The sequence below is a fragment of the Haliaeetus leucocephalus genome, unplaced genomic scaffold, assembly GCF_000737465.1.
Source record: "Haliaeetus leucocephalus isolate CR32 unplaced genomic scaffold, Haliaeetus_leucocephalus-4.0 Scaffold2, whole genome shotgun sequence".
NCBI classification, from domain to species: Eukaryota; Metazoa; Chordata; class Aves; order Accipitriformes; family Accipitridae; genus Haliaeetus; species Haliaeetus leucocephalus.
Genome location: NW_010972438.1, coordinates 16,315,265 through 16,339,986, shown reverse-complemented (window position 1 = coordinate 16,339,986; position 24,722 = coordinate 16,315,265). Strand labels below are relative to the sequence as shown.

At 36.5% G+C, this 24,722-nt stretch overlaps 1 protein-coding gene across 1 annotated transcript in view; it reads left to right on the top strand.

Annotated features, from left to right (window-relative positions):
- Positions 1-24,505, top strand: part of CACNA1D (calcium channel, voltage-dependent, L type, alpha 1D subunit) — a 199,081-nt gene extending 174,576 nt beyond the window's left edge. Inside the window, exons 43-50 of the mRNA XM_010572683.1 lie at positions 10,441-10,557; positions 12,093-12,457; positions 12,768-12,794; positions 13,689-13,838; positions 16,074-16,237; positions 20,044-20,165; positions 20,948-21,268; positions 22,289-24,505. Coding sequence (XP_010570985.1) covers positions 10,441-10,557; positions 12,093-12,457; positions 12,768-12,794; positions 13,689-13,838; positions 16,074-16,237; positions 20,044-20,165; positions 20,948-21,268; positions 22,289-22,582 — 1,560 coding nt within the window. The 3' untranslated portion in view covers positions 22,583-24,505. The remainder of the gene's footprint in view (positions 1-10,440; positions 10,558-12,092; positions 12,458-12,767; positions 12,795-13,688; positions 13,839-16,073; positions 16,238-20,043; positions 20,166-20,947; positions 21,269-22,288) is intronic.
- The last annotated feature ends 217 nt before the right edge of the window (positions 24,506-24,722 follow it).

The window sequence follows — 24,722 nt, the reverse complement described above, 5'->3', positions numbered from 1 at the left end:
TCTCTCTGGTAAACTAAGAAAAGCAGAAACGTGCAATATCACTCTGTCTCTCACCCAGTTTCTTAGGGAAATTGTGATGACTATTATGTCAATATATGCCACACTTGCATTGTGAACACTGAAGGAACTTCACATAGCAATCACAGTGGATTTATATCTTTATTACCCAGTTCATACAGATGAAATTACTGTTTGTTTTTATATCTCTGCATAAACTAATCATACAAACTGCGCATACAGTATTGCAGCATCTGACTTTGCTTACTAAGGTATGTGTGGAACAGATTGTAAACAAAAAAAAGTACTATATTAGTCAGCCTTCTCTCCTCTCTGGAGGGGAAAAATATCTTCAACTACACCTGAGTTGCTGCCACTGAAATCTGCCAGTAAATACGGGACCTTTATTTTTATTCTTGGCTGTGTTTACGTTATCTTTTCGTTGTTTTGGGAACTTTCTTTTTGAAATAAGAAACTTCCTGTAACCAGGGCAGGGATGTGACTTCAGCAGCAGCTTTTCTTTAGTTTGTCCTTTAAACTAGTTAAGATTTCACAGTATCTAGTAGTCATGATAATACCACCGCAAACAGCTTCTGCTTTCTGGATTGCTAGAAGAGATGAAAGCAGCAGAAGCTGGGCTAAGTCTGTCTAGTTTTTCAAGCTCTGTCGTTCAGAACCTTCCTATACTAGGAATTGTTTCTTTAAAGCTTTAAATAAGATGAGGAAAATATTTTTATCAGACTACAGTAAGTAAAGGCTTTCCAGCCATCCGATTCTTCTATTTGTAAGGAACAAGACCAACTGTATTTCCATATTCTCATCAACATCTCACCCTATTGCAGATCAGTTGTGTCCTTAAGCAAACCAGCAGATAAAAAGCAGTGTCACCGTTCCAGTTTGTGTCAAAAGCTATATGAGCAATAAATCCTCATGTACTTTTGCTGACATCTGTAACTTTCTCTTGGGGTAGTTGGAATTAGCAGCAGAGCTAGTTAATTTGTTAAGAACATGCTTCCTAAGGACCTCATAAACCCTGCAATTGCTGCCTTATCTAGCCTAGCCTTCCTTATCTCCTTTCTCCTGAAAAAAGGGGAGAAAACAACATGGATGTTGCCATTTTCCCTGTTTTATGAGAATGTAACAGAATTTTTTAAATGTAGATCACTCCCCTTTGCCTTCCTTTATTCCCTATGTTTTCAGTGGTATTTTCTTGGGGTTTTGGGGTGGGGTTTTTTTCTTTTTTTTTTTTCCCCCGCCAATAGTTTTGTTTAGTACTTTTGAAGATACTGAAGGGAAAACCATGTAACTAACTGTCAAATGGCCTAAGGCACTGCTTCCTCCAAGAGAGTTACACTTACTTTGGGGGTTTTTTACTAGTTCTTTACTTAGATTGTAGGATATTAAGTTGGATACCTTCCTTTTAGCTAAAACTGTTTAAAACATTTACTTCTCATGCTGCTGTTTCTGATGGAACGGCTTATGTTAACATTGGCAGAAAAATGATGCACAATAATTTAAGAAAGAACTTTGACTTGTAAGATTTTTTAGAACTGCAAAGAAAAATCTTCACAATATTACAACTAGAATTCAAGGTCATAAAAAGTAATTTTTTTCAGCCAGAAAAGCACTTCTAAAAAAATCTAGTACAAAAGATAAGGAGTCATCTGCACCATCTTTAGTTAGTTGAAGAAAATTGCATAACACAGGACAAAATTTCTGGTGGCCTACATCAGTCATGTTAGTAAGTCCTGTTTCAACAAGTGTGAGCATAAATCTTCCCTTGGCAGCCACATTATTTAGCTAAAGATTCAATCCGTGGACCCAGGTGGGCAGGCTGACTCAGGTGCATGTGTAAAAATACTATTCTTAGAAGATGTTATCTTTAGAGAGACACAAAAAGAATTTAATTTCAAGGTTAAGTAAAAAGATACACTTTTTTTGATCAGAGCAAGAAGTTTTGGCAGTAGATGTAAAAACTAAAAATCAATGGCACCTTAATTTTACCCTTCTCCCAAATGTCTTTTCTGTCATTCACAATTCACTACATAAAAGCTTTCTATGTGTGCAGTTATATTGGCACCAAAATGTTTTTCCAGCACTTTACAGCCACATTACTACAGCAAAATTTACTTTATCAAGACTCTTATCCTACTTGAACCAGTTATTAGTGTATATTTGTCAATAAAATAGTCCTAAATTTCAAGAAACTTTTATCATCCTTTCACTTCTGAAGAATGCAAGGGATGTACTTTTTTCTTACTTTTAAAGAGTATTTTGTTATTGAAAAGCAGTTTTGAGTTAGGGGTGGTTCAATAGCTGGAGAAAATAATTAATAGGGTTCTTACAGTTTCTGAATTAACTGTTTTACTTAACCCTGCTTTCTTACATACACACCTCTTGCATCCTTAATTACTTCTAGTTGAAGTGACAATGCTAACACTCTCAAATTTAATTTCAGATAATGTTTGAAAAATTAGGACTAGTAAAAGAAGTTTTCTATTGCTTTGGGTTCTTCCTTTACTATATTGCTCTATAAAACAAAACAAAAATATTTATAACCTGCAGTATGCATCAGCTACCTAGCCTTGATGATATTTATGTATCTGATGTCAGTAATAAAGATGTGAACAAACAGGGAATCACACTAAGGCAATCTTCTTGCTGCTGTTTCTCTGACATCAAAGATGTCAAGAGATGCAAAACATCAAGAAAAAACAATAAGAAAATAAGGTGTGGTTTATCCCCTCCAAGGTTCTGAGGGTTTTATAGGTACTGGGGAGTTAGCCTGCCTTTCTGCCAACAAAATCAAAGCGGTTTTTTGAAGGAGTTGCACTTAATTCTGCTTTCACTTTGAAATCAGCTGCACTTTTCATGCAGTGCTGTTAAAACTGCCAGCCCTGTCCTTTTGAAACTTTTAAGTAAGAGCATGTTACAGTTGATCTTGATCAGTGACAAGTATTTAACAAGACTGGATACATTTAAAATTGATATTAAATTCTCTAATAGGACAACAGAGCTTTAAAAACACCCGTTGTAAAGATTTTTTTTTTTTTTCCTTCCCCTTCCATTTCTCTTTAGCCTACTTGAATTTCTCTCTCTGCAAGGTAGTGATACTTGGTCCTTAATTTGATAAAATATTTCTTAGAAATGCCTCTTTCACTATGCGGGTGGCTCTTTTGCAGTGTAATTGTAGTGTGACAAGCTAAACTAGAGAAAGAGAAGCAAAACTGATTGTGGTGGGTGGGCCGACATTTACTTCTGTAAGAGATTTTATTCAACAGCATCCAGCATTTGATCAGGCTCTTTCAGGCCCTGTAATGTGAGGAGCGGCTGTGTCTGCCTCTCAGGGGACAGTGTAGAAGCTGTAAAATCAGCAGCTTCTGAATTAACACCAGAATAAGTAGAGTACTTTTTTTTGTCATGAAGACATTAGGCATTTTAAGACATGAAACTCTGAAAATCTCATCCTTTGCCTGAACTTTATTTGGTTGCATGACACCAAAATTTCATACTGTGTCAGGAGAATGTCACTGGCAGAGCCCCCTCACAATTTTGGGGCCAGAACCTCGACCCATCTCGAATAACGAAATCAGCTTCTTCTGATACTGAGTTTGAGAAATGTTTAGGGGGGGAGAAGAAACAATAAAAGTTTGGGCTGAGCCAGCAAATTGGAACAGAGCTCCCTGCAAAAGTTGATTTGCTTTGTGAATGCCAAAGCATGCAGCAGGCAGGAATTCTTCTTACTCCACAATAATTGCATTCAGGGTGATTTTTATTCTGTAGAGCTCAGGTTTTCCTCAAGGATGGAGCATTTGCTGTTAGCCTAACACAGGCTGCTCTTTGGGTTCGTTTAGTCAGAGAAGAGAAAGCAGTCTAGAAAGTGAAGTGGGTCTCAGGGGATTATCTGCTTAGGCTATTGAGTAAAGTGGTTTTTGCCGTGAAGTGTCAAATTCCTCCTCACTTAGAAAAGGACACTTCAAATTATAACCACCAGCAGTTTGTCTAGACTTGCATATTGTCACCAAAAACATCTTCAGGAGTGAAATAACATTATTGCTTGGAACTACAATAGTCTGTCTTCTGCAGACCCAGGGTTTTTCACCCCTTATGAAGGGAAGAAAAGCAAGTGGTTCTGAAATGATAGGTGACAAGTTCATGTTCTCTATCTACTGTCATTTTTGTGGTGTTCTACATGCTCCTAGGACATGAGAAAAAATGTTCCTTAGGGCTCGCAGTGCCTTTCTTATGCTGTTGACTGATACTTATGCAGTGAGAATAAATATATTTTCTGGGTAAAATCAGAACAAACTTATATTTGTAGCAGCAGTTTAGGAGATGTCTTTCTGTAGTGATGGAAACTTGTATTGAGCCAAAGAGTTGTCACATTGCTAGTAAAATAAATGTTAAGTGAAGCATGAACAAGTTTAATTACTTTTGTCCAGTAGTTAGAGCAAATGAATTAATTCTACATAATTTTTCCTAGGGAAAATTGTAAACTATGTAACATTTGCATCTGTATTTCATATTTATTTACGTGTAACCCTCTTTGTTAATACATACAAATAAAGGATATTTCCCTTCACAAGTACACAAAAGTACCAATTTATTGAGCTGAACTTGATTTTGGGAACATATTTCAGATTAAACTAATTATGTTTTTTTTCTCTCTGCAAATTTCATAAGTAACATCAACCCTGCAGTAAACAGTAACACAAAAAAGAAAAAAACCCTCTAGTAGCCATCAGCTGAGGGGGTGATATGTTGCTCAAGCTAAGTTTAATTGTGCTCCCATGTTCATGTTGTGGTCACAGAAAGGCTTAGCTTGAAGGGAGTCTGGGTTTGACTGAGAGCACGGAGCTCTTGTGTAGTTGTAGAGCACTGCACTCAGCTTCAGCGTTAGAAGATGGGCTCTATGAAGATGAATAACACTGGGGAATCACGACTTGACTACTATGTCTCTTATGTTCACTGCTATAGCGTAGGTCTATTCAGCTGTTTTTCTGCATGCTTATTTTCTTATTTTAGTAGTTCTTGCATTGTATTCTGTTCATACTAACCTCAGTTTATTTTTATGTTAAAGTGTCAGTGAAGCGTTGAGGTGTTTTGTTCTTTCTAGTTTTCTTTGCTATTAAATAAGCGGGTAGTAAAAACACATTCATTATCTACATATGTAATGGTTTATATGAACATTTTGAGAGTCACAGGCTTCCAGTATTGTGAAGGTCTGAAGACTTAAGTATTTAGAATTCATGTTTATGCTTTATTTCAGATCTAGTGAATTTATATAGCAATATACATAAATGTACATCATTCTTCTAAAATCTGTGAAGCAAAGCTTACAAGTCTCTTCTATTTCCTGGTTTCACTACAAGATGCCTCAGAAGAGGGAGCTTTGTGTATTTTATGTGACTAGAAATAATGTGGGTGATAGTGATTCTTACTATTTAAATGAATATTGTGCTTGCACTTCTTAAACTGAGCTTAAACTACATCTCTATGTAGGTTGCACCATACCTCAAAATGGATATGGGCTTAGTTTAGATGTAGGGAAAATTACCTTTTTGTAGTTCCAGTATTTATAAGAATTTAAATGGTTTTCTAAAAGTTATGACTCCGGAGTCCTGCATTACACACAAATTTCTTAATATAAGACATATCTAAAATGGTGTTACTGTTTTATGCATACTATAGATGTGGAAAATTGATTTTAAATCTATTTGGCATTTGTTAAACGTAGTCTTTTTAAAATGTTTAACTGTTTCATGTTTTAGTGTTTAACTTACTTTACTTTTAAATGTTCTGGTGTTTTGGCGTGAGGTGGTTTTCAAGCATCTTTAAGCTTATCTCTCTCTAAATGACCAATTCAGAAATACAGTTATTAGTCATTTGACATTTTTTGTCACTGAGGGACTCCTACAGTTCTATTATTTCAGCATTTGAAAGCACATGTGTGTCATCTCAATGCTGTGTCAGAGACAGGGGCATCTTTAATTGTCTCTTCAGATGCTGTTTAGGACCCAGCACTGGTCTATTAGTGCCTTGTGCCATCCTAAGCACATTGCAGGTGCTATTATGCCTCATAAAGCACAGCTGCACAGAATTATCATGTTAATTTGAAGTCATCTTGTCCATTTATGGGAAAGCCTATTTAAAGACATGCTTGGGTTTATTATGTAATTATGTTGTTCAGCGCACTGTGTGTCACTGGTTTGCTAACTAACCATTGGACTGATAAGTCTCATCTTTCTTATGCCTACAAGGAAAAACTAAGCAAGGAAGGCATCAAAAATTAAATTTTGGTGAGAAAATGTCTGAATAAGTAGTAACTTTTTTGCAAACTTCTAGGGAAATCTCTAGAATAGAATTAGAGGCCATCAAACACAGTAACATTAATCTTTTTTCTTCCTCTATTTCAAAGAAACAACAACAAAATAGAAGAACCTGAGTAGAAACAACAGATGTCCTCTTGCAGAACAGCATGAATAATTCAATGATGCAGTTTTAATCAATGTTATCCCTATAGAACTGGTGCCTAAACATGTCTCTTGCATGCTTTAGTTATTCTGTTATAGACCCTTTCATCTTCCAATGTCTTTGATGAAAACAAAATTTACTAAAAAGTATAGGGTAAATGCACATAAAAATTAACACCCATGTGAGGGAAAAAAATGTATTTTTTCTAGTTACAGGTACATTAGGCAAAGACATTTGTATATAGCAAATAATAATACTCTGTGTTGGAAAGCTAGAGATGAACAGAACTGAACAATTTTGTTTTCTGTAATACACTGGGATTATTAAACACATTTTGTCAGAAACATGATCCACCTGACTGATTTAACAGCCTTGTGAACCAGGCAGGTTTTCAGTCTGGTGAGCTGAGATGGATATTAGATGTACATATGATGGCAGAACTGCCCCCTTGCTTCTTGAAATGATGGGAATTGTATTTTGGTCCTCAAAAAACAGGAAATAAATGAATATTTATTATTCACATTTGCACTTACTTAGGGAAAAATTTTAAAGGTGTTTTTTACTGCTGAAATGGCATAAAATAATCTTGAAGCTTCCTTTAAGGAAAGGTGAGAATTCTCTGGACATGAGAAAATCTTCAGGAATTAAGAATCTGCCATTAAAAAAAGGATATAAGGGAGACTAGAAAGAGTGTGACCCTTCCAGTAATCTTTACTAACCAAAGAAAATGTTATGAAAGTTCTTATATCACTGTCTACTTGTTGTTCCATTTGGGAAAAGTAAAGAGGATTTAGCTGCTATTTCCTTTCCTCTGCAACTCTGATAAGCCATGCTCAAAGACTGTGAGGAAGTAATTTCTGTATGACACTCAAATTTGACTTTTTTTTTTTAAAAGTCATTATAGCATGATGCTTCAGGAACGTGGCTAGTCTTGAATCTTTACACGTTATAACAACAATAGGTCTTATAAAGTTCTACTCGGGGAAATTATGTCCTCCTAAGAACTTCAGTAGTCGTAGTGAAAAAGAAACAAGCATGCCTCTGGCAAATGTAGACAAATCACTATCCAGGCTCTCTTTCTGAAAAGTCCCGTCTACTCAGGTTTTTTCTAAGAGAAGAAATTCTCTCAAATTTTAAATGTAGCAGTTTTTAGAACCTTACAAATGGAGGACAACATATATGCCCATTGTCCCCCTGTGCATTATAGTGTCTCTAGGGTTCTTGCTGGGCAGACTAAAATGGGCAGTGTTATATAGGGAAATGGGTATCAGAAGGACCCTTCTTCCCCGTAAACTAACGGAGACATTTGGGGAAGGTTGGTTTGATTTTTTTGTGTGTTCTTTTAATTTGGTTCTGAAGTGCTTGAAGGTAAGGTCAAATGTTTTATCAGTCCATGCTGCCTCTATGATCTTCTCAGAAGATATTAAATGTGGTTCAGAGAAGGGAATTTCCTACTGATATATAAGTACCCATTCCTGCATTTTTACATCATCCCTACTTCAGTGGTAGCTGACTGATCTCGTGAAGGATTGTCTTATCAGTAAGAGCCCAGTGTGAGAATTTGTCTCACTATGCAGTGCTCTCCTGTCATAAAAATTGTTCTTAGATTACTTAGAATACTGTCAGATTACACCAGGTAAAATAAGACAGTACATGGGAGTAGTTGTTCTAGTGATAGAGTTCAGAAAATTGTTGTAGGTAGTTCTGTTAGAGCAAATACACCGAGGAATATTTTAATTCTGCAGGTGGATGTTGCTTGTAGAACCTGTGGCTTCAATACTGGCTATGAGTGAATAAAGTTGATTGGTTTAGTTTAACCAACATATACTTTTACATACGGTGATCTAGGTTTTAGTCTTCCGCTGTTGACTGTGTCATTGCAAGAGGTCTGTTACATGAAAATGAGTATTACTGAAGAGACATGAGATGATAAAAGCTGCCTGCTTTCTCTTGAATAAAGGAGGAGTAATTCACCCAGAAGTAAACCAGAAGGCAGTTGGAAAAGTAATCAAAATTAAATTACTATTCATTATGTTGCTGCCAAACACATGGCTTTTCTCAGCATTTAGGCATATATTTGTGGTACTTTGTCACAATTTGGCAGACAGGAATATAAGCTAGTAGTTTTTTGTCAGAGTTAAAATTCATAATACTGCTGTCTGAGAGTAGCATTGAGGTGTTTTGTTCTTTCTAGTTTTCTTTGCTATTAAATAAGCAGGTAGTGAGTGTGAAACGCAAGTGACTATTCTTGCTAATGACTGAATAACTATAATATAGTAGTAATCCTCTGCTAAATAAATACTGTCTTTGCCTCTGCTAAATAAATGGAAGCCTCTGGTCTTCTACTTTGAAATCTGTACCTTCAAGTGGTAAATTTACTTCTCTTTAGCACCTTACAAAAGGATGACATTAGCAACCTTGGTAAGGTCTTGACTATGCAATTAGCATAAGAATTGGGAGAAAGCACAATGTATTCATGAAACATATATTAACTCACTAGTAAATGACTTTTAGAGCCTTGTTCAATTATAGCATAACTCTCAAAGTGCATCCCTGAGGAAGAAAATATAATTGCCAAATATATGTAGCTAATATGATCGGTCAAGTGCCGTTCTCAGGAAGTGAAATACTAGTATGAGTGAAACCTGAAGAGGAGCCTAAAGCAAATCTACACTGGTAGATACAAAGCTTTTCAGTTCATCCCTTCCCAGGTTCTGATTGCCCACACTGCATAAATGCCATTTTGCTCCCCAGCAAACCAGCTATTTCCATTTTGAGCTGAAACCTGACTGTGATGCTGTGGTGTACTCCAGGGAACATGTGTGATAGGCAGCCTGAATGGGACCAAGCCACGTTTGATGCCCTCCAAGGTCCTTCAGCTCCGTCTAGGGCTCTGAAACACACAAAATTCTCTACACATCTTCCTGCTACCCCAGGGCAAGTAACATGCAATGTCATAGAAGTGACAATGCAATAGAAGTACCGCTCGGATGGGCTGGGACAGCCCTCGCATCTGCATCAAAAAAATGTAGAAAAATAATAAATTAGGTTTTTAGATCATAATCAAGAATTGAGCCAAGTGCTGTGCATGATTTTTAGTAGGGTAAGTGTAGTGTTAGTAAAGGGCTAAACGAACAAATCTTTGATTTCTTCTGAACCTGAGGAGATAAACAAAAGAGTTGGGAAGAACAAGATTGTGGTTTTTGCTTCAGACCATGACAGCTAGAGCTGAAACAGGAAAAATACTTCCTTTCTGAAGGAAGTAAGGCCTATACAAAAGCACTGAATTCTTGGCCCTGAGTATGATGCCTGTTTTCTCTCTAACGTGCAGGTCTGTCCTTGGCAGTTTCAGCGTTATCCTTTTTCCTAAAGGTTGCTTGTGGTAGCAGGCTTGGGAGGAATATGAACCAATATATGCTGAGGTCCAGCCTACTGTAGCTAGATGGTTTTCTGTCCTAAACTAAAGCTTTGAATCGAATATCTGCATATAACAGTGCAGTGCAGATGAGCTGGAATTATTTCACTGCTTTCTCTTCCATCTGAGCTCTGCTAAAACTGCTGTTGCTATAGCAAAGATCTCTTTGTGTTTCCTTTGTGGACACAGGCTGCAAACATGTTTTTAACATTAAATATGCATCTCATTGAAATGCATTTTATTATAGTTCTTGCTGATTACTTAAACTTTATCATAAAATGAATTTCATTTCCACAGGGTTCCATAAACATCAGTGGTCTTTTAGTCAGGATCTACACTGTGATAATAAAGACATGCTCACCTCAGCAGGGTTGTACTGGAATATAAGCCTTTTATTAATAACAGTAAAGAGATATATAGTAGAATGCATCCTCTACGGATGCCAGGATACAAAAACTTGTTAACTGTCCTTTAAAATAAATTAACACACCTGTAATTAAAGAACGAAAAAGAATTTGTATTCCTAATGTATTATGATATTGTCATTGATTTAGGCAGGACTAAGGACACTTCATGATATTGGCCCTGAAATACGCCGAGCTATATCCTGTGACTTGCAAGATGATGAACCAGAGGAAAACAATCCAGAGGAGGAGGAAGATGTTTATAAAGTAATGTCAGAACACAGCTATGTGAATTGTTTTATCGTATAATTTGAGATTAAAGAATGAGCTTATCCCTGAATATGGAATAATAATAATAATAATAAATCTCCCCTCAAATCAGCACAATATAAGTATTTTATAAATAAGTATATTTTATGTATATCTATATCTATAAAAATGGTATTACCAGGACACTTGCACATCATCATAAATTTAGGACGAAGTTCCTGCAGGGTGATTCTCCTGCCCCTAATTCTTTCTCACTAATTCTTATTTTTTTCTTAGGCAAATCCTAAGAAAAGGTATGAACCTTGCCATCTCAAATTTTGATAGTGGCAAGGTTTAAAATTGCAAGTGTCTTAACTTCTGCAGTGGTAGATAGGAAGAAGAGAATGAAATTCTGTGCAGCCGAACTACAACAGACACAGAGCTGCGTATTTTAAAACGAATGCCTGGAATTACACAGCAGTCAACTAAATATAAATGCCATTTCCAATTTCCTGTGAGGGATATCAATAAGAATCAATCAGAAAAAAAGATTAGTTTTCCTCTTTTACTCTATAGATATTCAGTCTAATGGTGAACACATGAAGTTGGTGTTATAATCAGGAGCGATCTGCAAACCATTTGTCAGCCAGCAAGAAAACTTAATTTTTCACAAGCATTTCAGAAGAAGCAGATGTAAAAGCATGCTTCTGCAGTAATTATGTCAGAAGCCCCATAGCTTGCTATTGTCCTTTGCAGAAAAGGAGGATGAGGCACTGGAGACAGTGCTGCAGCTACCATCAGTAGATGCATTTCTCTGCCAACCATCATTACCTCCTGTCTTCCCTAGATTGAGCTTCAAGACAGACTGCTGTCATCCAGGACCCACACCTGGCTAGACAGGGAGGCTACATAATCTGGGTCTGATGTAAAGAGAGAGCTGCATGTCACAGTCATAACTTAGCACTTCATTCTCTCTTTCACCATCCATTACACTCTCTCAGGGCTGATAAAGAGTTACTACTCTTTCTCGTACCTCTGCAAGGTGAAAGAATGGAAGCACTAAAGCTTAACGTTACCTACTTGAGATACGCTTGCAAGCTGTTGCATGGCACTCCATCCTGTCTGAGTGATGCCTGTTGCAAACTGATGCTCTGGGAGAATAGGAGAGAATTCCACCAAAGTGTTCTCAAAAATTGAGCAGACACGTCCCTTTCTAAGGAAGTTGGTGCATGTTCATGTATGGGGAATCTAGGTTTCTCCTGCATAATAAAATGTGGAGAAAGCCAGATGTCACATTTAGTTGTACGGAAAAAGAATAATGATCACAGCATAATGTTGACTTGACTCTGAAAGGCAAATATTGTCATTATCACAATCACACCTCTATCACTTCAGGAGACCCCATCTGAAGCATCATAAAATTAGAAAGAAAAATCACACATTATTTGAATTGCTACTTTGTGTGCATGTAGGAGAGAAAAGTTACCACTGTCAACAATATGTTCTGTTAAGGTATCTGATGTAATTTTTTTCTTTCTCTTCCCCTAAAACAGAGGAATGGTGCCCTCTTTGGCAACCATATAAACCATATTAGCAGTGACAGACGAGATTCATTTCAACAGATCAACACCACACACCGTCCCTTACATGTTCAGAGGCCTTCAATTCCATCTGCAAGTGAGACTGAGAAAAATATATATCCTCAGGCAGGAAATTCTGTATACCACAATCATCATCATCACAACTCAGTAGCAAAGCAAGTTCCAAACTCAACCAATGCCAATCTCAATAATGCCAACGTGTCCAAAGTTCATGGAAAACACACAAATTTTGGAAATCACGAGCATAGATCTGAAAACGGCTACCATTCCTACTCCAGAACTGATCATGAGAAACGTAGAAGGCCAAGCAGTAGGAGGTAAACTTACAAATATGTATTTGCTTTTAAATAAATTTATATATTATAAATACACTATAAGAAAACTTATGCTACATGAAATTAATTCATATATTTAGCTTCATTTCTGTTGCCTACTGATGTGTGAAATGTATTTGAAACATAGCTCTGATGTATGGGAAACATATATAACTTTAATAAGGTTTGAAAGTAGTAGTTTTTAAAGTGAAATGATTAGTCACAGAATGTACACTGTAATCACCAATGAATTTCTCTGAACTACCTGATTTTGAAATATCTTTCTCCTTATTTTCATGGCTTACCTGGATAGAACCCGCTACTATGAAACATATATTAGGTGAGTTGATATTGTTCTGATATAATTAAAGAGGACAAAGTAGTTTCTTTCCCCCTCTTCTTCCCCCCCCCTTCCTTTTTCTTCTTTTTTTTTTTAAAGCAGTACAATTTCCAAAATTAACTGTATGATAATGCATATGATGAATAACTTAAGTGATGATTTTTAAGTCAGATTTTCCACTGCCTGTTCTAAAAGGATAAACCTCTGGTAAAGTTCAAAATTATGCAAGCCCTTTTAAAAGTCCAGGCAGGTTTGTCCCGTTTTCAACAGACAAAAGATCACACCTAATGGTAGCCTTTGTTTAAAACTGACTTGCAAAGACTGGAAAACCCACTGGCTTTAGCTTTTATAAATATTAATGTGTACAGTTCTGTTTATGGGGGACCCAAAATCTTTACTGGTCTGAATGTTTTCTAAGGCAACTTTTAAAAATAGGTTATATTGTGTTATTTGAAGTGCATTGCTGTTTTTAACATCTAGATTTGCACATCCGTTTCTGATTTTTCTTGGAATACCTCAGTGAGTGCTCCTTAATATTTTAGCCATTTGGCAACCTCAGTCATTTGAGAGAGGCTGTGTTTCTTCAAAGTACTCTGAATCTATATTTTGTAAAAATGTCTTAAAAATATTTGACTTCATTGAGCATTCCCATATTAACTCTTTTAATGGGGATGGAAATAAAGGGAGGTCATCTTTAAGGAACAGATAAAATAGTCATGTTCTGAACTGTAGTTCTACGCAATTTACTATAACACCATGTTCTGACAACAGGACAGTCGTTAATGCTTGTCTGTTTTTTTTTCTGGGAAGTATATTAAATGAACTGTGTATAAAATATACAATATGTGTTTTATATTAATATAAAAAATATAATTATTTGTTTGCTACTTACAGATCTGACTCTGGTGATGGGCGTCGACCTACTATTTGCCGTGAAGAACGTGAAGTTCAAGACTATTGCAATGATGATCATTATTTGGGAGAGCAGGAATATTTTAGTGGAGAAGAATATTATGAGGAAGACAGTATGTTGTCAGGAAGCAGGTGAGGATATTTGTTAAAATGGGAAAAATATTTCAATAAATTAGGTACATATCTGTAAAGGCTTCACTAAGCACACTTATACGGAAAATTCTCTCATGAAGTTAATACTCTGCAACTGCCGGCAAGTGAAACGGTGACTAGGAATAGTGTGTGTACAAAACATCTTTCGTATTGGGCATCATGTGCTGACTCCAGCAAAACTTCTGTACCAAATTCAAAGGAAAGCACAAAGTTCCTTTGAACTGAGTATAAACTAGACAGTGCATAAACAAAGAAGCATTTCATTTATAAATAAAGCTTCACATACAATGGAAGAAGGATCAAGCTAAGAGAGAGGAACCTTTAGAAATAGTTTTCTTCTTTTAATTTAACTTAAAAAGAAAGGTGAAACTGGTAAACTATGGACTGAGATCATAAGGTAGTACTAGCTGGACCAATAAAGAATTGGATGACTTCCCTTTGAAAATTCTCATTATACCTTTTTATTAATAATCCTCCTCTTGTACTGTTTTTTATCTCCTTAGTACAAACACTGTCATAACTGTCCTGGCCTTAATGTGTTTGGAATAGATGTTTTTTAAGGTTTATCCATAAGCTTTACAGAAATGCCATCAATTGAATTTTAGTCAACTGCTAGCATTTCTTACAAAATTTATACTGCTGCATAATGTCCAAATCTGTATTAATCTGAGGCTCCTTGCTGTAATTACAGAGTTCTAGTTTTACGACCTGGCTCCTCCTTTTCCTAACTCATTTCTGTCTTCTCCAGCCAAAACTTGGAATAGTATCCTAGTTAATTAGAGTATTTCTGCCCAGTAGTGTTCTTTAAGAACTCTTGCCTGATACTGTGTATTTAACTACTGTGATCTTTGCATTCAATATCTTAATTTCAGATTTAAGAAGAAAAGGCCTTGATTTAATTCTGGTAAATTTAAGCTTTTCTCTGCAATTTTATTTCACACAGTTTCTCCAGAAATGGACTGGGGTGGGTTTTTCTAATTTTGGAACAGTGGCTCCCAAGTTATACGGCTTGGAGCATTACCAGATTAGTTTGATTTGAGCACTGTGCCATTGGCCTCAGGCAGGGATGGCTTCAGCAACAAGGCAGGTCCTAACTTTACATTAGGATTGCTCCTGTACATAAATAATAGGTTTCCAGCTGTTCAGGCAATCATTGGTTGCTCCTTTGGGAAGAAGTCCTGATATTCCTGATTTAGTCTTTAAAATGTGAGACTGTTCCAGTGTTTTCTGACTATCAACCTGTCATGGAACAGAACCTATATTTGATAATACTGAAAGGTTTCCTATTTGAAAAAAAAAAAAATTGCACCTTTTCCCCAAATATCTCATGACTTTTTTTTAATTCCATAATATTCACCTTCTCATTATGGTGTAGAAAGACATATGCATTTATAAGATCTTGAGTAGATTGTGTTCATCTTCCTTACAATAGCTATGTTTCCCGTCTGCTGAATAAATTCAGTAACTTCTCAAAAATATCCTCCACTTCTGTCAATAAATTTTTATTTAGAAGTCCAGCCCAGAAGTAGAGGAATTTATTGCCATTTTATCTTAGATCCATAAGTGCCTATGCACAAGTGCCAGACATGCTTAATTCTCCTCCTCCTCTACTCACTGTCTTTGCCATCTGAATTCTGGCAAGATCGGTACCGTAATCTGCATCTTATTGATTTGCGTAAAAGCTAAGATTTGCATGAAAGCTAAATTTTACAGTATTCTCAGGTTGCTAATTTTTTGATATGATAATTACAGTCACATAACACCCTTCCAAGATTTGATTTTCGACAAGAGAAGTATCCAGAATGTAAAAGGCTTAATTCCGTTCTCTGAGTTTCTGTGCTCCACATGTTACCCAGGGTTCACAAGAGTGCATGGCAGTAGAACAGAGTATTTTTATTTTTCTTTAAGCAACGTACAACTGAGGTCCTACATTTTAGCCTGTACTGGTAAGAATAACTTCATTGAAAATATAATTCGATAAAAATTTCACCTGAGGACTTACTATGTAACTATAGTGGTACCAAAGTGTATGCTCACTATCTCAAAATCAGTTTGCACACAGAAACTGCATTTTAAAATTGAGTCACGCAATTCTATAATGTAATGTTTGGTTACCTTGCTGGAGAAGGAGTAGTTTTGAAAATCTAGAAGAGATCTAATAGATTTACAGAAACTGACTGAAATAACATTTTCTTTATTATATTTTAAATGCAGGCATATATATGATTACCACTGTAGATATCACTGCCATGACTCAGATTTTGAAAGACCAAAAGGTTACCATCACCCACACGGTTTTTTTGAGGAAGATGATTCACAGATCTGTTATGATACAAAAAGATCTCCTAGGAGACGGCTGCTACCTCCAACACCAACACGTAAGTACATTAAGAACAATTTGTTTGCAAATCCAGAATTATTTAAATGCATTCAGACATGTTCCAGGTTTAAAAGGCTTCTTTCTCACTTGGATTTCAATTATTTCTTGATTACTGTTGCTAGTGGATTATTGTGTATGGCAGAAATACCTAGCCATCCTGAGAGATTGCTCAGAGAATCTATGGATCTTGGCTTACAAGTCCGTCTTTCTAATATTTCTTGCCTCACTCATCCAATAATATTGAAATAACAAATTCAATTGCCAGTTTTAACTTGATTTGATAAATGAAGAAAGAGCAAGGTAGAATGCAGCAGTAGTTTGCTCTGAAACTTTGCCCAGAGGGTTTCAGTCCCTGTGCCCTTCATTCACACCTACAGCTGCGCAGTGTTGCTGTGAGTCAGAGCCACTGTCTCTCCAGCCACTCACCTGCTGGCACTTCCCATCCCTTAACAGTCAGGCTGCTTAATGACACTGTAATCAGTGCCATTTACATCTTTACCTCCTACTGTTTTGGTAAACACTAGAGTCGGAAGTAGGATAGCTTTCAGGAAAAAGAGAACCAAGAGTGAGCTTAATGGTGCTTTGGTTTTGGTGTTTTTTTCCTTAAAGTGCCTTTAGCTTTTTAACACGAGTTTCTAAAGTCCCTGTGAAAAATAAAAGTGTTATCCTAATCCAAGTACCTTATTTCAGATTGACATTTGTACTTTATTTTGCCATCTCAGGAACAATGCTTAAGATTCTGTTTCTTCTCAGGGAGAAAATGATTCAATTTATAGACTGAATTAGTGTTGCCAACTGATTTTTTTTTAACCTGTTTCTTTAATTTTTTCTCCTCCTTAGATCTTTCCTTTGGGTTCTCCTTATCTCAAGCACAATATTGCTTTACCTGCATTTCTAAAAGGTCTCATGCTTATCTTGTAATTTTGGTTTTCTATGTTCCAGGCCATACTGCAGAGATTAGCAGTGCTAATCCTCTGATGAAACTAGGCACACACTCAAAACTCTTGGATTTGGGTCTTTAACCTCTGACACTTCACAGAGAGGAAGCACTTGGCGTTTTGAAGTGCAAAATAAACCTCTTTCTAGGGCTTTTCCTTGCTGGTGCACAAGAAACAACACTCACCTCCATGCAACCCCATCGTGTCTGTAAGAGTACTCTTAGGCACAGCCAGGTCTGTTACACGCTCTTTGGATGGTGCCATCTAACCAGTGCCATCCAGACAAGACAATACAGGATCATTTCTAGAAGAGTTTCCACATTTTGTTTGCTATCAGGTGGATTGGCTTTCTAGCAAAACCAGAGTTGTCTTTCATTCTGGTGATGCTAGCAGCCAGAGTCACAGTCCGTTTATCTGTGGAAGTATGACTGTAAGGACCCCGTGGGTGGGAAAATGGGTTTCAGTCCTTTCCTGTCTCAGACACCCTAAAGAAATTGCAGGTATAGATTTAAAAAATAAAAGTGTTTCAGGGACAAGTGTAGTGGGATCATTATACAAAGTCTGAGGTAGTCTTGGATTGTTTAAAGCTACAGAAAGCTCTAGTAAAGGGCAGCAGTAAAATATATTATTATATAATAAAGGCAACATTCTTCAGCAATACTGTCAGTGCTGGATCCTCACTTTTGGCACTTGGCTCCTTATGACAAGACTAGTAATGCTCTCTGCTATTTGGCTTTCTGACCTTAAGGGGCACAGATGGAAAATGTAGAAAGGATGCGAGTCTTGCAATATAGAGAGTAAATAACTCAGATGAATGATAGTGAAATGTACAGAAAGCTGCTAGCTCTCTTCCTGTAGCAGAAGGAAAGGACAGCAAAGGGGAGACTGTGAAAAGAGACTCCTGTACAACTTTCTGCAAGCTTTTCTGGTAGCAGAGGAATTTTAAGCCAAAGAAATAGGTGGATGCTTTGCATATCCATTCCATACACTGCAGGAGAACAACGTTCTTACAAAAATCCCCTGGGGTCTTCCCGTGGAAGTGTTGCAAGGAGAGGGTTGAAGGCTTCCTGTGACTGCAGCCTTTGGGATTCATTTAACTTTTCTGATAAAGTTTTGATGACAGTATTAAGCAGACGTTTCTTTAGAGGGAGCTTACACTTTTTATCTCCTGTACAAGAGACTAGATAAATATACTAGGTAAGAGGGTATTTGATATCCTAGGATAACAGAATCTAGTTTTTATCTAAGTTGCATAAGGATTATGTAGCAAGTCCTTTGACTTACACCAGTAAAATGTCACAAGAGCACAGTCTGGCCTCCTGTCATAACCATTTATTTAATGTTCAGCAATACAGTTGAGAAATTTTAGAGGCTCTGTATTTCAGCAGATTTTAAAAGAAGCTCAAACCTATTATTTGTAACTAGTGTATGGGCTGTTTCGCCTTGGGAGGAAGCCTTGATGTTCTCATGTAAAGAAAGAAAAAAGAAAAGAAGAAAAAAAAGAATGTGCAACATTGCACTAAAGAGTTTCTGCTAGCATCTGGATTCAGTCCATGTTAAAGTAAAATATAGTGCCTTGTCTGAGTACTGTAGTTAGTAAATTGAGCTCTGTGCTAAGCTTTCTAGAGGTTTCTATACCAAAATCATCACCACAGTATTTCAGCAGCTTCCAGAAGTGTACTGAGAAATGATTAAGACGTTCTTTCAGACCCTTTCCTAGGGAGAAGCATGTGCAAATAAATGTCTTGTTTTGGATGAGGAAACTTTTTGGTTGACTTTTTATGTGTTTTGGTATTGGGACATTTAGCATTTTTTAGGATCGGGAGCTAAGGCTTACATTCCTGCATTTGGATTTACCATAGAGACAATGGAAAGAGATTCAAAGTTTGCATTAAGTGGACTGAATCACCTCCTGGAGGTGCCCATTTTAGTCTAACGGCTCTTTAAGAAACCTTGATTGTTAGTATCCAGCATTAAGTGCCTAGTGATAACTATGAGGAATCCTAAGTCTATGCACTTAACTCCTCAATTCTGTTCGCAAAATTCTTGGTGCTGGGAAAAAAGATAACAAGAATAGTTTCAGTAAGTTTCAAGAGAGCACAATTTTGTATCATTGCTTTGTAAAGTCAGGTTCTTTCTGGTGTTCCACTATGATGCTCACAGCTGTGAGGACGTTATCTGTTCAGTGTCTAGGCTTTGTTCACACTGAAGCTGACACAGAGGAATGATACCCATGCGCTGCTTCCCATTGTTCCACAGGCTTTCACGGAGGCCAGCTGAAACATTTCCACATCAGCCAAACATCTTGATCCAGTTTAGATTTCTATTTTTTCCTTTCTAGTATTTACATGAATAATAACAGCATACATAACAGCAGAGACCATGGCCTATCATTGTCATAAGTAACAGAAATTGACAATGAGTAAACTTTGACTTGGATATGGTTTTTCATATTGCACATTGCTTCCAAGGAACTGGGGATTTGGTATTTCCTTTGGGAAGTCTGGTTCATTAAAATGTTTAAAACCACGGGAAGGAAAGATGAAGCTCTTTGTAACTGTTCACAGCAGTTTACAGCAAAACTCTGAACTTCAGTCAGTGTCTGAACCAGTCTGCTGCGTAACACAAGCTTGCTTTGTGGAAACAGTTTCAAATTCTGTCACGTTAGGCTGCTCACCTGGCTTCTACCTAGTACTGCATTTGTTCGTATGATGAATCTATCCTTTATCTTACAACCAGTTGCTTGCTTCTGTTAGCACAACTTACTTCTTACTGGGGGCTATGTTTTTATTTGTGTGATAGTTGACTCACACTGGAATTCTGGAAAAGTATTTTATTTTCCTAATGAATTATGGTTTCCCTGTAGCAAATAGACGATCTTCCTTTAACTTTGAATGCCTCCGCCGACAAAGTAGTCAAGATGACATACCACTCTCTCCTAATTTCCACCATCGCACTGCTTTACCACTTCACTTAATGCAACAGCAGGTAAACACAAAATCTTATTTAACTAATAATGAATTACATCTTTCCAGCTTCTGTACTGTACTTCTGACTTTCATTGTTGTTTGAAGCAGTGCTAGTGTATTTTGTAGTTTGCCTGTGCATGACTTCTAGGCCAAGTGTAGGCCTGCAGTTGCTAGACATGAGGCTTCTCAAACATTGACCTTCTACAAAACACTGAAAAGGAACAGTCTGCCCCTATGAGTCTCTTAAGTGTCCACAAAGAGTCAGGATGCCCTAAGGACTTTTGACTAGGACAGCATAATACGGCAACTGTCTATTAATCTTTGCCTATGCAGTTACTCAGCACCACTTGTGAGAATTTGCAAGCACAACATAGACATCTTCCAAGGCTCAATGCCCAGCTCTGACATGGCCCTGAGAAGATGGCAATTTCCATTGCCTAGAGACACCATCCAGAATGTTTGGAAAATGCTGACAGCTTCCTATCCTGTCCCTACAGGACAGAAGGAATGTTTCTATACTTTGCTTTCTTTGTTTAATGTATTGTATAAGCAATTATTTTTCTTTATTAATGCTAACACCAAGATTTTGTGATCCAAGTAATAATAGAAAAAATGCCATTTTATCCTGTCAATTTACCAATTTCAGTCCTGTTCCTCCTTTACATGACCATTAAACATCAGAAAACATTAACTTTGCGTAGCTGCTGCCTGAACAATTGGTTTGAACTAGCTGCTGAAATGAGACCTGAGTATGACTGACCATTTGAAATCACTAACTTCCAAAATTCCTCCCCTTACCAGGTCATGGCTGTTGCAGGTCTGGATTCCAGCAAAGCTCATAAACATTCACCAAGTCGTTCAACGCGTTCCTGGGCTACCCCACCTGCAACCCCTCCCAACAGGGACCGTACTCCATATTACACACCTCTGATCCAGGTTGATAGGACTGAATCTACAGAGCATATGAATGGTAGCCTGCCTTCCTTGCATAGGAGCTCATGGTACACAGATGACCCCGATATTTCCTACCGAACATTTACACCAGCCAATTTAACTGTACCTAATGACTTTAGGCATAAACATAGTGACAAACAGAGGAGTGCAGACAGTTTGGTAGAAGCGGTAAGTATTACAGAAACCTCTGAAGTACCCAAAAGTGTCTGTCTGTTCAGGTTTTGTGTTAACTTGAAAAAGCATATAAATCAGTTCACATTATCTCTCTGAAAACGTGGCATTTTCAGTTTCAAAGCCCTAAACTGGTTTTAGGTAAAGACAGGGGAACTTACTTGTAGTTGTCATGTAGTAAACGATTTCTACTGAATCCAAATTTTAACATTAATATGTTAGAGAACTTTAGAGATTTCAAAGAGATTTGAAATTTACGTTTTCTAGATGAAGATCAGTTATGAAGTGTCCTTCCACAATGGCTGATAGGGAAGAGATGATGCATATGCCTGTTCTCTCTGTTGTTTCTATAGAAATATATCACCATTTTTGCAGTAATCTGAATAAAAGATCAAGAACTCATTCATAGAGTGTACTAAATGCAGAGAGGTGAATAACAACTGCAAGGATTGATTTGCAGGTGTACTAAAGAATGTTAAGAATTCCCTTCTATATTAAAAAAGATTTGAGGCTAAAGAGTATATAGCATTTCTGAATCATAGTTACTGTTCTTGCTTCCATCTATCACTTCCTTTCCATTGCTATGAGCTAAACAATACACTTGGTTACATTTTATTTGCAAATGGGACTTCATCTTTCTTCCACATACTCTAAAGTACAGAAAATGTATCTAAAATTTTGTGTTTCATGCAATTGTTCTAATTGCACCATCTGACATATATTAATTGTTGTCTTTAGTATATCAGCCTGATGATGATGTTTATCAAAGACTACTCCCAAATTTCTAAAGAGAAAAGTCAGATGTATTGCATTATCAGTTACATTATCACATAACTGATACAGTGTGGTTTGGAGCCATTGATTTGATTGTTCTTTACACATAGAGTTTTGCTGTGGGTTGCTGTAGTGATTCAGCATGGGGTTTCTAGTATTTCTACAAATGAGAAACGTTGTTATGACCTGTCTGTTCTCCTGTAATTCCATTGTATATCTCATTCTCTCCCCTCCATCTGCCAGGTACTTATATCTGAAGGCCTAGGAAGGTATGCAAAGGACCCTAAGTTTGTTTCAGCTACAAAACACGAGATTGCTGATGCATGTGACATGACTATTGATGAGATGGAAAGTGCAGCAAGTAATCTTCTCAATGGAAGCATTAGCAATGGGACCAATGGGGATATGTTTCCCATTTTAAGCAGACAAGATTATGAACTTCAAGATTTTGGTCCTGGCTACAGTGATGAAGAACCAGAAACGGGACGATATGAAGAAGATTTAGCTGATGAAATGATATGCATTACAAGCTTATAGTATTTAGCAAGGAAAATGATTCTAATAACAGGAAAAAGTGCCTCATAGTTTAAAGATGCTAGGCACTAGCTGGAGTGAATAACCAATCACGTTTTGTACAAGTGATGTCACACCTCAAGGAAGCCATAACTAATAAATTTATTATCTCCAGGTTGCCGAAATGTGATCAGAGCTGCAGTATGTGAAGTCTCCTCCCACAAAATCTTCAGTTCCTCTGTAGGAATAAGGTTATTTTGAAACCAAGCAGATTGTGACAATCAGTTTTTTGAGGGCTATAGCGGGATTCTGAGGTGTAATATCTTGCTTGTCTTTCAACCTTGTGCTGCTGTCCTTCATAGTAGAGCAGGATTTTGTCAATGAAAATGTCTGTATAAGTCCAGCACAAAATTGCGTGGGAAATAGCAACATGAGATGAGTGATGACAACCACTAATGTCATTACCTCAGTACTCAATAGCATATCAGCTATCTGTTGCATATCCATTCTAACATTGTTTTCAAACTTGCCTCCTGATTTCTTTTCTTAATGCTCTTCTAAAATACAGTTTGTCATGCTCTACCTGTTAGAGATCGTTGGAAAAAGAAGTTAAATAAATAATCTGTCATATGTAACACCAGTTTACATAGGAAAATATCATTCAGATAGTCTGTTTTATGACTATCACGTTAAGGGCAAAATATACTGGAATAATTGCATTCTTACTAATGCACTTGCAACCAGGTTATAGTAGAATTAGATAAGATAGTTTGCTAAAAATTATATAGTAGAAATTATTGTAAATGAATTGTAATATACAACGATTTGTATTTGTAAAGAGATGTTCTATATTTTGTAATTATTGTACCGTAATTGAACTGCAGCAATATTTATGGACCCTAATTATTGTAACTCTCCACAGAATTCTAGATAGAAGTATTTTTACTTGGAATATATAGATCTATAGCATAAATATTTAAATAGAGCCACCTCTCAGTGTAAATCTCTTTTTGGGATAAAGTGTCAAGATTGAACTTGGCAACAGAACAGATTTTTTTTTTTTTTTTAATAATTGAGTCGAATTTCTCTGCATAAGGGATGCACAGTTGACTATTTACAGTCTTATACTTGGAAAGGTGAAAGATTTAAAGTTATTTTAACTTTTTTGATTGAAAAATAAGCTCTAATTTTATTTTTGTATTAATCCCATGCTAAAAATAAATATTAAAATCATTAAAAAATTGGCAAGTTCATGCCAGGGTATTACTGGTCATGAGACAATTAGTTTTGACAAAGTGTATTACCTACATACCCTACTTTGATAGGAAGCATCGTGGGCAGAAAAATATTTCATAAGTCAATGTAAACACTTTACTTCAGTACTACTTGCTCTGCTTGGAAAGAAAAGAAATATGATAAAATGATTATTCACAGAACCAAAAACCTTGATATAAGAAGTATACTATTTTATTGCCTCTACCTTTCTGTTGTTCTATGTGTACTGTTTCAAAGATTTATTTTTATGCAATCAAGAGAGGGCTTAGATATTGTTCACAATGCAGTAAAACCCTGAAATGTCTTTGAGGCTGAAACGACCTTGGAGGAAAATCAAAAACCACTGAAAGCTACTGTCTATTTTGTTAGCACTGGATAACAATGACTTGTTCTAACAAGTTATCTTATCAGGTTTTACCTGTAGTTCATATGCTAGATAGCAATCCAGTTCACATTTTTACAAATGTGATGTTTAAAACATGTCAATAAACATTTTGTACATAATGACAGTTTCCTATGAATAGCTTACAGACTTCCTCTGAAATCATTCTTATTTCAAATGCCAGGATAAGAACTTAAAGGTTTGTAAATTATTTCTTGACCTACATCATTTTGTATTAAAACAAATGCAAAATGTTCTTCAAAATAAAACTGTGTAATAATTTTATTATACTTGGGACTCCTTTTACTAATAGTTTTTCACCAAGAAGCTCCAAAAGTTAAATTCTGTTTGCATGGTTTGAAGAATGGGAGGGAATGTGTGGAATTTAGTCATCAGTCTACACTATCATAGCATGCAAGTCTTTTATGAATGAATGCTATTAACCAGAAAGTGATTAGAGTATTTATATGAAAAGGGCAACTATTACTCCCCTACTGTCTAGGGGAT